The sequence below is a fragment of the Trichosurus vulpecula genome, chromosome 1 (assembly GCF_011100635.1).
Source record: "Trichosurus vulpecula isolate mTriVul1 chromosome 1, mTriVul1.pri, whole genome shotgun sequence".
Lineage (NCBI taxonomy): Eukaryota > Metazoa > Chordata > Mammalia > Diprotodontia > Phalangeridae > Trichosurus > Trichosurus vulpecula.
In genome coordinates this window covers 377,289,065-377,303,430 of record NC_050573.1, presented here as the reverse complement: position 1 = coordinate 377,303,430, position 14,366 = coordinate 377,289,065, and the positions used below count along the sequence as shown (strand labels likewise).

The 14,366-nt window shown below is 37.9% G+C and overlaps 1 protein-coding gene across 1 annotated transcript in view; it reads left to right on the top strand.

Moving 5' to 3' along the window:
- The window catches only part of EPG5 (ectopic P-granules autophagy protein 5 homolog), a 134,981-nt gene that overhangs the window by 53,950 nt on the left and 66,665 nt on the right, over nt 1–14,366 (top strand). Inside the window, exons 21-22 of the mRNA XM_036746153.1 lie at nt 5,854–5,976; nt 6,835–7,001. Of these exons, the coding sequence (XP_036602048.1) occupies nt 5,854–5,976; nt 6,835–7,001 (290 nt within the window). The remainder of the gene's footprint in view (nt 1–5,853; nt 5,977–6,834; nt 7,002–14,366) is intronic.

Genomic DNA, 14,366 nt, shown 5'->3' with positions numbered 1-14,366 from the left:
CCTGAGACCAGTTCATGTTTTTTTGGAGGCTTCTGGTGAAGGCTCTTGCACTTTGTTGACTTCTTCAGGCCATATGTTTTGGTCTTCTTTGTCACCAAAGAAAGATTCCAATGTCTGAGACTGAATCTGGGTGCGTTTTCACTGCCTGGCCATGTTCCCAGCCAACTTACTTGACCCTTGAGTTTTTTGTCAGGGTATGACTGCTTGTAGAGCAAAGAGTACTTTGTTCCAAGCTTGAGGGGATGTGCCATTGATTTCAGAGCTATTTCTATATAGCCAGCTCTGCCACACCAGCACTCCTCCTTCGTCAAGAACCACCAACCTGGACCTGATGCAAATCTTCAGCAGGCTCTTCACTCCTGCTCTGATCCGCCACTTAATTCCTCCCACCACGTGGGCCTGGGGCTGGAAGTAACTGCAGCTGTAGTTCTGTAGCTGCACCTCCCCCGCTGCCCCTGGGGTGGTGGCCAAACCTCGAACTCTGTCCCCCCCAGCTTTTCCCACTAACCTTCTCTGTTGTCTTTGGTGTTTGTGGGTTGAGAAGTCTGGTGGCTGCCACAGCTCACTGATTCAGGGTGCTAGGGCCTGTTCTGCCCTGCTCCTGCTGCCTCCAATGCTGAGCTCCGCTCCCCTCCACTCCGTGCGCAATAGACCTCATCCAGCGACCATCCAGGCTGTCCTGGACTGGGTCCCTGCTTCCCTCTGCTATTTTGTGGGTTCTGCAGTTCTAGAATTTGTTCAGAGCCATTTTTTATAGGTTTTTGGAGGGACGCGGTGGGGAGCTCACGCAAGTCCCTGCTTTCCAACCGCCATCCTTAAGCATTATTAATATAGGAGTATCACATTTGCAAAGAAATCCTATATGAATCTTTAGGGAGATTAGAATGATATACTGCATTGTCTAGTTCTTAGCATTGTCCCCTCCACGTGGTTTTAATCTTTAAATCTGTAATTTTAATGATTAGTGTCTCATTCATTTGTGTTATGAATGATTCAATAACTTCATTTCTAAGTTAGTTTTTTCTATAACATGACGATACTCATTTGAAAGCCTAAATTATTGTCTAGTGAAATCTAATTTCCCTCTGTATAGGGCTATTTAGCATGCTTTATGAGAATATTTGTGATCCAGAAAATTATGAATAAAAGTTAAAAAAAAAGCAGAAATACTAAACCATCATTTACAGACCATGATGCAATAAAAGTAGGAATTAATACAGGAAACACCAGCAGAAGATACCACCCTAAGTTGAGACCTTATGACTCGAATCATGAATGGGTCAAAGAAAAAAATAATGGAAATAATAGTTATACGAAAGAGAATAATGATGAGACAACATCCTAGAGTTTTGGGGATGCACCTAAAGCAGTCTGTAGAGAAACAATTATATCTCTACAAAGATAGGTTAATAAAATTGAAAAAGGATTTAGGATGTCCAATTTAAAAATCTAGAAAATCAGCAAATAAGCTCGAAATTAGCATAAAAGAAATTTTTGAAAGTTAAGGGAGAAATAGATTAAATTAATTAATTAAGTAGAAAATGAAAAGACAATAGAATTGGTAAGCAAAAAAAGCATAAATAAAATAAAATAAAAAAAAATAAAATAAAAATTTAACAGCTAATTAGATCAAAATGAAGAACAAAAATCAGATCACTTAAATAAGAGAGGAACAAGGCTAATTAAGAACATTTGTGGCTTCTGCTATCATTCTGTCAATTAAGTAACAAGAGTTTATTAAATGTAATATATGTAACCCAGGTTTTCCCAATGAAAGCTCTGTCATATCGTTGTAGACAATTTCCATACACCAGTGAAATCATAAATCTGTACCAAAAATCAAACCAAGACAGAAGTTGTAAAAATACTCAGAAGGTAAAAGAGAAGCAAGAAGTCATTGATATTTTTTGCTCTCTTATTTTAGTTAGTTTTCACTGGCATAAAATAAAATTGTATATGTTACATGTTATCTAGTGACTTAATATGTTGTTTGGGAAATTCCCAAAATCTTTTTTTATTTCATTTTTCTGTTAAATACAGAACCAGTCAATTAACAAGCATTTATTAAGCACTTACCATGGACCAAGAAACATGCCAGGCAGTGGGGTTACAAAGACATAAGGAAATAGCCCCTGATCTCAGGGGGCTTACATTCTGTAGTTTTGGACAACATCACATATATAGGTGTTCAAAATATACAAAAAAAAAACACAGGGTAATTTCGAGGTAGAGGCACTAGCGGCTTGAAATATCAGGAAATGCTTCAGGTGAAAAATGGTATTTGAGGGGAACTTTGAAAGGAGCTAGAGATTTTAAGTGGTAAAGGTGAAGATGGAGTGAGTGTCTTTGTCAAGGCATCGGGATGGGAATTGCTCTTGTCAGTGTATGAGAAAGGACAAGAAGGCTGATATGGCTCTTTTGTTTGATAGGAGAAGGGGAAGTAATATATAAGAAGGCTAATGAAAAGGAAGTTGAGGCCCTATGGTGAAGAGCATAATACTCAGATGGTTATTTAAAATGTTCAGGCTTAAAAAAAAGTAAACATCGGGCAATGTAGCTGGTTAAATATTTGTTAAAGCAGGATGTCCCTGTTTGGGGCAAATGGGTTGTAAAGTAGTACTACTTTCAGTTAGGAAAATAAATTGTCAAGGTCTTTTAGTTTTGCCACAAGATTGTATAATTTCCCTATGTGGGGAAAAAAACCTCTTGACTCTAGCTAGCTACACTGGTCTGTTTACTGAAGGCAACTTGGTATATTTGAAATTGGCCTCATTTGTGATGATGATGATGATGATGATGATGATTGTGTTTCAAGTCCTGACTCTTCCACTTATCTTGAATTGAATAATTCAATTTCTCCAAGTCCCATTATGTATTTGTGTAAAAATGTGGAATCCTGAGGATGCTTGCACTACCTAGCAAAACAGTGTTGTCATGAGGCAAGGACTTTATTATTCATGTGATACTGTGTGTGTGAATTGCTGTTGTTATAATAATAATGCATTCTCTTGATTATGTTTTGTACTTTTCCTCAGTTCACTCTTTTTCTTACCTGGAATGCTGTCCTTATCTCCTCTACATATCCAAATCTTACCTACCCTATAGGCAGGATGTCACCAAGTTCTGTCCATAAAGCTCCTGAACCTCTTCCAGATTTTTGTCTTTAACCTCTGTCTTCTTAGTAGACTTAGAGAGAAGTCTGTTACTGGTCTCTCTCTTGTCATTCTGTTTCTGTTACTGTTCTTGCCTTTTGCACTTACTTATTTCTTCTGCGTTTCTGTTAATGGGGGGAGCAAATAATCAGTTCTCATTTTCTTTCTAAAAATGTTTCACACTCTTCTTTGTTACTGAATATGCACCTTTTGTCCAATATGATTCAGCTCAGATTTGCAGCATAGGTCACCCTGGGCTGTACCCTGAGTTCCATTTCTCTTTGGAGCACATTCCATTCCCTCCTTTTTTCTAGTGGGTATGTTATTGTCTTGCATTATTCAAATGCCCTTTCCTTTTTATTTGAAGATCTTTTTCTTGATGGCTTGACAAATTTTTTGTTTCTGAATTAAATTGTTAAATGTAACCACTGTGTGTCTTGCAGTTTGCAGCCTTGGGTTTGTTTGTTTTTCCTGTAGGACATCTGTGAATTCTTTTTATTTAAAAACACATATAGAACTACATATAAAACTACATGTAGAAGTTCTGGGTAGTTGTCTTCTCTTATTTGTTTTATTATGGTATTAAGGTTTTTTTGTCCTATTGTATTCTTCTGGAAGACCTTTGATCTTTAGGTTGTTTCTGCATCTTGCATAGTGAGCATATTTTCTTTTAATGTTATTGTCTTATGCTTCTATTCTTCTAAATTGTCCTTTACTTCTGTGTATTTGCATTCATAATCTATTTTCTCTTTTATTTCTTTGCATGTTATTGCAGAGTCAAGTTTTTCTACTCTATTCATCATTTTTGCTGTGTAGGAAGTAAGTTCGCTCTCCATAATTCTCATTTCTTTTTCAAACTGCTCAGAAATAGCATGTTATGCATCTCAGTTCTCCAATTCCACAGGGTTCTCTGTGTCATTAAGAGTTGGAACCATTTCCTTTGTTTTGCAGTATTTATTCACAGATACCTGAACTCTTTTTCTAGATCTGGAGGGCATATTTCCTTCATGTTGATTTATCCATTTATGTGTTAGGTCTTTGGGTTTTCTTCCTGAAATATTTGATACTGTCAGTCTCCCCCTAGTCCCCCACCCATGTTTTCCTTATCACTCACTTCCTGACTCCTTCCCTTTTTGATTGTGGTTTCCTTGATGACTGGATCTCAGAGCATCTCAGTTTCCTTTTACACTGGGTAATTTACACTTCACCAACCAAGGTCTTTTCTCCAAGTGACTTTTGGGTAGTCAGAAATGGCACCAACTGGATGTTGTCCTCTTTCCTTCCTGCTTGGTGGAGTGCAGCATCTCTTCTTCCCCTCCCCCAAGTTTTCTTTCCTTCTCCCACCCCCTTTCCCACATGCATAGTGCGTGTCCCAATCTGTTCCTCAGTTGTCTGGCCTAGCACCAGCAGTTCAATATGTTTTCCTTGGCATCAGTACTTCAGTGCTTTTCAGTTCTGGTGCTTCTAGGTTGAAGCTCCTTGGAGACTTTTGCTTCTGAAGTGCTGTGGTGAAGTTGACTGTTGAGGCCTAAACAAATTTCTGCAGCCTAAAACTGGGGTCTCCATAGCACTGGAAAGAGAGGGGACAGGAGTGCAGGAATGTGTTTCATTTTAAGTCTGTGTCATGTCCTTGGGTCTGCTAGTGCAGTCTTGTGGCTGGTAGTATGGGATGTGGGGGAGGGTGCTCAGTGAGCTTAGGTCAGTGAGCCTCAGTTCCTGTTTTTTTGTTTTTGCTTTTTTTTTTTTTTAGCCTTTTGGATTTTGGCTGTCCTAGACCAGGAAGACCACTGAAGTTGCTTTATCTTTGGCACGTAATTTCTATTTTGGAGAGTTTGAAAAGTCATGAGGAGTAGAGAAAATGTCTAGTCTCCTATGTTGTTGCTCACATGACCCATGTTAAGGAACTTTTCTTTCTGAGTGCCATATTTTCTAGAAACATTGGACCTAGAGTATGTAGGAGGCCCTAAATGTGTCAAGAATGAGGCCCCACCTTGAGCTGATGTAATTTGTTGTTTACATCCCAAACTGGACTTTCTGTGTATCCTTGGGAGTCAAGGTGGGCACTAGTTCAGTCTGCACTAGACTGGGGATTTGCTTGTGTAGTTGGGGCCCTTGTACATAAGCAGACCTTCATGTCTTCATGTAGTCGTTCCCAAGGGAAAAGAATGTGGCTTTTGCTATTGCCTTCCTCCTTCTGTTCAGGAGGACTTTTGTCTTTTTCTCACTTGTATTGCATCTCTCCCCTTCCCCTGCCATATCCCTTTAGGTGGAGATTTTTGTTTTTTCCTCCTCCCTTTGTTGAACTGTCATAAATTTCTGTATGGATTTTGAACTTTTTGGGTTCCACATGTGCATTCATTTCTCTTGGAATAAACCTAAATTTCATGTAAGTTTTGTGAAGTTCTCATTGCCTGTTCACACCCAGAAATCACATCTCTTTGTTTTTAATTTTTCACTTTTATTTGTTTATGTCTTGTTCTCTGACTCAAGTTTACTGAATTTGAGGATTCAGAAAAAGTGTAACTGTGGTTCTTTTACACTTTCAGTAAATATTTTTTGATTAAGTGGAAAACAATAAAGAAAGAGCAAAGAAAAATTAGCATACATTTATGGAATATGGTTAGATTATATATTTACAACCATGTTCACTCATTCAGAAGAAGCTGCTCATTTTCATGGCCTTTTTTTCCTCTGATTGCAGGTTTGGCTTGCGTGGATTGTACTGAACATGGAGTCTTTCTTTGAAGAAGATTCTCAGCTTCGTAGAGTTGTTGAAGGGGAACTGGTCATTAATTCTACTTTTACTCCTGAGCAAGCTCTCAAGGTGTAGAAAGCAATCATTTCATGTGTTTGAAATGGAGGTTGGCTGACCTCTTGATGGGGATAGACACTTCTTTGGTTTTTATGTAACTTTTAAGAGGAGTAAGTGCTTGGAGATCACAAAAACACATGGTTTATTAAAAAGCCTATAGATGTCACTTATGCCAGGCCTTTCCAAGGTTTATTTAAAAATGTAAGCCACAATGTAACTATTTGGAGACACTGTTGATTACATACTTGGAATGGTTACCATTGGTTTCATGATTAAGACGGGGGTTAGCAAGTTATGATTCATAGCCTTGCAACTGAGAGGAAAGAAAGGTTTTTACATTTTTAAATAAAATTTTATTGTGGGTTGTGGGTTGTACAGAAACAGGGTATGTTCAGAAACAGAAGTGGGCCACATTTGACCCTTGGGTTGTAGTTTGCCAGCTCTTGAATGTTAAAGATCTTCAACTAGTAGGCCTTACTTTTTGACATAGGGTACCTAGGCTTTTGAACCACTTCTAACTTTTGGAAGTCTCTTTTGAACTTCCATATTTCCAAAGATTGATGGTGATTTGACAGTGAAACTTAGATTTCCATGTTACTCCACTCCTTTTTAGTAGAAACATCTCTTAATGGGCTGATTTTTAAAAATACTGTCAGATCCCCAGTCTGGAGGAGGTATGCATTCTAGAAGTGGAGGTTCATAAGTGTTGTTTGTGAAACTAAATTGAAAATGATATACTCAGCTGGTCTATTTGGATATTTTGTAGGACTTTACTATTATGTCCTAAGTTTCCTAGAACTTTAATGTAGTGGTTGACTGACTGAATTGAATGTATAAGTTGTTGAAATTAAACTTTTTCATCTTCTGTAGAAAGCCCAGGCGCAGTTGAAGCTGCCTATTGTACCATCACTTCAGAGACTTCTGATTTATCGTTGGGCTCATCAGGCTTTGGTTACACCTTCTGATCATCCTCTCTTGCCACTTATTTGGCAGAAATTCTTTCTCCTTTATCTTCACCGACCAGGGCCTCAGTATGGGTAAGGTACTTGTTATCTGCAGTAAATTTCTGTGTATACTCTCCCATGTTGTATTCTCATATGCGAGTTAGAACCATTATTTGACAATCACTTCTCACCTTAGTTAACAGTTTTTCCTCTGTTAAATAGTACTTAACTGTTTCCTTTTTCAAATTTATGATCCTCTTTGAGTAATTGCCAGTGGGATATTCTGCCTCATAAATTTTGGATAGTAAAGACAGAAATTCTGAATTGAGTTAGTCACTCAGAGGTCCTCTAAATCTGAAGGGGGTTCTTAAGCTGGGGTCTTAGGAATTTTGTTTTAAAAAAAAAATTGGGGGAGGGGTGGAGCCAAGATGGCAAAGAGAAATCAGGAAGTTGGAGCTCTGCCCACAATGTTAAATCAAGCCTCTAAAACAGCACTTCTTTTTTTTTAATTTATTTTTTTAATAAGCATTTTTTTTACATTAAATATTTTTTTAAATTTATTTAACATATTTGGTTTTCAGCATTGATTTTCACAATAGTTTGAATTACAAATTTTCTCCCCATTTCTACCCTCCCACCCACTCCAAGATGGCGTATATTCTTGTTGCCCTGTTCCCCAGTCAGCGTTCCCCTCTGTCACCCCACTCCCTTCCCATCCCCTTTTCCCTTCCTTTCTTGTAGGGCAAGATAAATTTCTACACCCCATTGTCTGTGTATCTTATTTTCTAGTTGCATGCAAAAACATTTTTGTTTGTTTTTGAACATCTGTTTTTAAAACTTTGAGTTCCAAATTCTCTCCCCTCTTCCCTTCCCACCCACCCTCCCTAAGAAGTCAAGCAATTCAACATAGGCCACATGTGTATCATTATGTATAACCCTTCCACAATACTCATGTTGTGAAAGACTAACTATATTTTGCTCCTTCCCAGCCCATCCCCCTTTATTGAATTTTCTCCCTTGATCCTGTCCCCTTTCGAAAGTATTTGTTTTTGACTACCTCCACCCCCATCAGCCCTCCCCGCCATCATCCGCCCCATTTATTTTTATCTTCTTCCCTTTTCTTTCCTGTGGGGTAAGATTTCCAATTGGGTATGTATGGTATTCCCTCCTTAGGCCAAATCTGATGAGAGCAATGTTCACTCATTCCCCCCTCATTCTCCCCGTCTCCTCTCCTCCCACAGAACTGCTTGCTCTTCCCTCCTTTATGCGAGATAATCCACCCCATTCTATCTCTCCTTATCTCCCTCTCTCAGTATGTTCCTCTCTCATCCCTTAATTTGGTTTTATTTCTTCTAGATATCTTCCCTTCATCTTCAACTCACCCTGTGTCCTCTTCTCTCTCTCTCTCTCTCCCCCCTCTCTCTATATATACACACACATAGATATATACATACCTACACATTCACCCATCTATATACATAAACATATATGTATGCATATTCCCTTCAGCTACCGTAATACTGAGGTCTCATGAATCATACTCGTCATCTTTCCATGTAGGAATGTCAACAGAACAGTTCACCTTTAGTAAGTTCCTTGCAATTTCTTTTTCTTGTTCTTTTTCTTGATTGATATATATACATGCATACACAATCACATATACATATATATGCATAAACATATATATATATATATATGTATATATATATATTCACATATATATACATGCATATTTCCTTCAGCTACCCTAATACTGAGGTCTCATGAATCATACACATCATCTTTCCATGTAGGAATGTAAACAAAACAGTTCAACTTTAGTGAGTCCCTTGCAATTTCTTTTTCTTGTTCTTTTTCTTGATTATCTTTTCATGCTTCTCTTGATTCTTGTGTTTGAAAGTCAAATTTTCTATTCAGTTCTGGTCTTTTCACTGAGAAAGCTTGAAAGTCCTCTATTTTATTGAAAGTCCATATTTTGCCTTGGAGCATGATACTCAGTTTTGCTGGGTAGGTGATTCTTGGTTTTAATCCTAGCTCCATTGACCTCCGGAATATCGTATTCCAAGCCCTTCGATCTCTTAATGTAGAGGCTGCCAGATCTTGTGTTATTCTGATTGTGTTTCCACAATACTCAAATTGTTTCTTTCTGGCTGCTTGCAGTATTGAAAACAGCACTTCTTAAACTATGGGTTGGGACCCCATACAGGATTGAGAAAAATTTGGCGAAGGTTTCTGAACGCTCAGTGACCAAACAATTAATAAAAAATCAAATCAGTAATGAATCTGAGGCATTTCTGGCAGTGCTTGCTTGTGTTACATTGTGCAACTTCACTGCAGCCTTGGTTCTGAACACAAAACATTCGAACTTTGCACTGAGCATGCTCTCAGGCCACACAATGCCAACAAGTGCTGCCAAAACTGAAAATAGGGTCGAAGTGGAAAAAGTTTAGGAAGCCCTGCTCTAAAAGAATTCTGTGGTGACAGAATCCACAAAAAGACAAAGTGAAACAGTTTTCCAGCCTAAGGTGACTTAGAAGGACTTCAGAAAAAGTCTGTCTCACTTGGGTAAAAGAGGAACATAGCCAACACAGGCAGAGTCCAGGCAAGCCAGTGGGAGGGTCTTAGCCACAACATAGATCAGCAACCAAAGCCCCATGGTCCAGGCTCAGCAGGCCAGTGGTACAGCAGGCCATTGGGAGGCCTCCGGACCCAGTGCAGCAGGAAAACTGCCAGTCCCAGAACCCAGGGCACAACACACTCAACTAGGCTGGGCCACCCCAGTGCAGTGGGCAAGCAGCCAGCACCTCAGGTCCTGGCGCAGAAAGCCAGTGACTAGGTGCCTGGCCTCCAGTGCAAGAAACATGGGATAGTGTCCCCTGTGCCTCAGGAGCAGAGCTCAACTTTTTAAAATGAGCAAAAAACATAAAAGAGCCCTGACCATAGAAAGCTACTATGGCAACAGGGAAGATCCAAGCACAAACTCAGAAGAGGACAACACTGTTGAAAGGCCTACATGCAAAGCCTTAAAGCGGAATATGACTTGGTCTCAAGCCCAAAAAGTCCTCTTGGAAGAGCTCAAAAAAATTTAAAAAATCAAGTAAAAGAGATAGAAGAAAAATTGGGAAAAAAATGAGAGTTATGCTGGAGAGTTATGAAAAAAAGAACCTACAGCTTGGAAAAGGAAGCACAAAAATGGACTGAAGAAAACAACTTAAAAATATAATTGGCCAAATTGGGAAAAAAAAATCCACTGAAGAAAACAACTTCTTTAAAAGCAGAATTGGGTAAATGGAAAAGGAGGTACAAAAGCTAGCTGAAGAAAATAATTCCTTAAAAATTAGTATTGGGCAGTTGGGAGCTAATGACTGAGACATCAAGAACCAGTCAAATGAAATCAAAAGAACGAAAAAGTATTAGAAAATGTAAAGTATCTCATTGGGGAAGCAGCTGACCTTGAAAATAGATCTGGGAGAGATAATTTAAGAATCATTAGACTACCTGAAAGCCAAGATAAAAAAAAAAAGAGCCTGGACAGCTTTCAAGAAATTATCATGAAATACTGCCCTGGTATCCTGGAACCAGGGGGTAAAATAGTCATTGAAAGAATCCACAAATCACCTCCTGAAAGAGATCCAAAAATGTAAATTCCAAGGAATATTGTAGCCAAATTCCAGAACTGTCAGGTCAAGGAAAAAGTACTGCAGAGAGCCAGAAAGAAACAATTTAGATATCAAGGAGCAACAAGATTACACAGGACTTAACAGTTTCTACATTAAAGGTTTGGAGGGCTTAGAAAATGATGTTCTGGAAGGCAAAGGAGCTTGGATAACAACCAAGAATCAACTGCACAGCAAAACTGAGTATAATCTTTCAGGGGAAAAGATGATATTTAATGAAATAGGAGACTTTCAGAATTTTCTGATGAAAAGACCAGAGTTGAGCAGAAAAGTTCAAATACAAGACTCAAGAGAAACATAAAAAGGTAAACAAGAAAGAAAAACAAAACAAAACATGGTATTTGATAAGGTTTAACTGTTTACATTCCTACATAGATAGGTGATACTTGTAATGCTTCAGAATTGTATCTCTCTATTAGGGCAATTAGAAGGAGTATACCTAGAGGGTGTGGGTGTAAGTTGACTTTGATGTGATGATAAAAAAGTTAAGGGGGGAGAAAAAGGATTGTACTGGGAGAAGAAGAAAGGAGGAGGCAGAATGGGGTAAATTATGTGTCATGAAGAGGCATGAAAGACATATTATAGTAGAGGGAAAGAAGGGAAGGGGTGAGCATTTGTTTGAACCTTACTGGCATTGGATTTGGGTCAAAGAGGGAATAACATACACACTCAGTTGGGTAAAGAAGTTTTTCCTACCCTAAGTAGGAGGGGAACGGGAAAAGAAAAAAAGGGCGGGGTTGACAGAAAGGAGGGCAGATTGTGGGAGTCTGTGGCCAGAAGTAAAACACTGGTAGGGAGGGACAGGATGAAAGGGGAGAGAATCCTAGAGAATCAACTTAAAAACTTCTTGAAATAATTAACAACTTTAGCAAAGTTGCAGGTTATAAAATAAACCCACGTAAATCATTAGCATTTCTGTATATTATCAACAAAGCTCAGCAGCAAGAGATAGAAAGAGAAATTCCATTTAATATAACTGTAGATAATATAAAGTAGTTGGGAGTCTCCTTGCCAATACAAACCCAGGAACCTATATGAACACAGTTAAAAAACACTTTTCACACAAAAGCAGATCTAAATAAATGATTTTTTGGGTCATCTCATTTAACAGTGCTCATGACAAGCATATGTAAAAATATAATTACAGCTTGTATAACAGCAACATCTTTTGCAGATCATGAAGAGGTAAAGAAATTCTATGAAAAAAACTGAGCTCTCCAAACCACATTACCTTATCTTGGTCTGCAATGTGAGATGCTGGTCTATACCTAGTTTGTTTCCTGTTGTTTTCTAGTTTTTCCAGAAGTTTTTGTCAAATAGTGAGTTCTTATCCCAAAAGTTGGGCTTAACAAACACTAGGTTACTACGGTCATTGACTCCTGAAGGGTCGGATGGATTTACAAGTGAATCCTATCAAAATTTAAAGAACAATTAATTCAAATGCTATATAAAGTATTTAGAAAAATAGGCGAAGAAGGAGTCCTACCAAATTCCTTTTGTGACACAGATATGGTGCTGATACCTAAACCAGGAATAGCTAAAACAGAGAAAGAAAATTATATAACTAGTCTCTATAGACCAATCTCCCTAATGAATATCGATGCAAAAATTTGAACAAAATACTAGCAAGGTGATTACAGCAATATATCACAAGCATTATACACTGACCATGTGGGATTTATACCAAGAATATCAAGGAAATTAGTGAAAAAAAATTCAAAGGAAGGTGGCCTAGCCTTACCAGATCTCTAACTGTATTATAAAGCATTAATCATCAAAAATGTCTGGCACTGGCTAAGAAATAGAGTGGTGGGTCAGATTAGGTACACAAGACATAGTAGTAAGTGACTATAGTAATCTATTGTTTGATAAACCCCAAAACTCCAGCTTTTCTGGGATAAGAACTCACTATTTGATGAAAATTGCTGGGAAAACTGGAAAATAGTGTGGCAGCAACTAGGCAAAGATCATAGGCCAATGTCTTACACTGTATACCAAGATAACGTCAAAATGAGTACATGATTTAGATATAAAGGGTGGTAGCACAAGCAAATTAGGAGAGCAAGGAATAGTTAACCTGTCTGATCTGTGGAGAAGGGAAGAATTTATGACCAAACGAGATAGAGAACATTATGAAGTGCAAAATGGATAATTTTCATTACATTAAATTAAAAAGTTTTTACACAAACAAAACCAATGCAACCAAGATTAGAAGGAAAGCAGAGGGGCAGCTAGGTGATGCAGTGAGGAAAGCACTGGCCCTGGAGTTAGGGGAACCTGAGTTCAAATCCGGCCTCAGATACTTGACACACTTGCTAGCTGTGTGACCTTGGGGAAGTCACTTAACCCCAATTGCCCTACCTTCCCCCCTGCAAAAAAAATATTCAGAAAGCATTTAAAAAAAAAGGGAAAGCAGAAAGATGGGAAACAATTTTTACAGCCAGTGTCTGATAAAGGCCTCATTTCTCAACTATGTGGAGAATGCAGTTAAATTCATAAGAATACAAGTCATTTTTCAATTAATAAATGGTCAAAGAATATGAACAGGCAGTTTTCAGATGAAAAAATTAAAACTGTCTATAGTCATGTGAAAAAATGCTCTAAATTGCTAATGATTATAGAAATACAAATTAAACAACTCTGAGGTACCACCTCGCATCTCTCAGATTGGCTAATGATAAGGAAAAGGAAAATGATAGATGTTGGAGAAGATGTAGCAAAGTGGGGACACTAATACATAGTTGGTCAAGTTGTGAACTGATCATTCTGGAGAACAGTTTGGAACTATGCCTAAAGAGCAACCAAACTGCGTTCGCTTTTATCCAGCAATGTCACTACTAGGTCTGTGTCCCAAAAATATTTACAGCAGCCCTTTTTGAGATGGCAAAGAATTGGAAATTGAGAGAATGCCCATCAATTGAGGAATGACTGAACAAATTGTGGTATATGAATGTAATGGAATGCATTGTTCCATAAGAAACGATGAGCAGGTGGACTTCAGAAAAACCTGAAAAGACTTACATGAACTGATGCTCATGAAGTGAGCAGAACCAGGAGAACATTGTACGCAGTAAAAGTAACAATGTAGTATAATCAACTGTGATAAACTTGGCTCTTCTCAGCAATACAGTGATCCAAGACAATTCTAAAAGACTCATGATGGAAAATGCTGTCTGCATCCAGGGAAAGAACTATGGAATGCAAAGTCTGAATGCAAATCAAAGCATATTATTTCCACTTTTTTTTGGTGACTTTTTCCTTTTATTCTGTTTCTTGTTTCACAACATGACTAATATGGAAATATGTTTCATTGATTGCGTATGTATAACCTATATCAGATTGCTTGCTGTCTTAGGGAGGAGAAAAGGAAGAGAGAGAGGAGAAAAATTTGGAACTCAAAATCTTATAAAAAATGAATGTTGAAAATTATCATTACATGTAATTAGAAAAAAATACTATTTACAAAAAATTTTTTTGACAACTATTTCAATAAATATTGATTTCCTTTGTAATTCTTTTTATTTTACGTATTTAAAACATTTTTCTGTGAACGGGTCTATAGACTTCACCAGGCTAATCAAGGTGCCTATGATACAGAAGTGGTTAAGAACTTTTGCTGTAGACCAGTGGTGTCTAAGCTTTATTCAATCATGTACTCCTTTCAGTTAAAAAAAATAAAACAGATCTCCTTTTCTCATGTGCGTATTTACTTCTTTCTAAATTACCTACATATATTATTGTACTAAAATTTTTTCATGTGAAAAAAGGTTACTCGTGGATT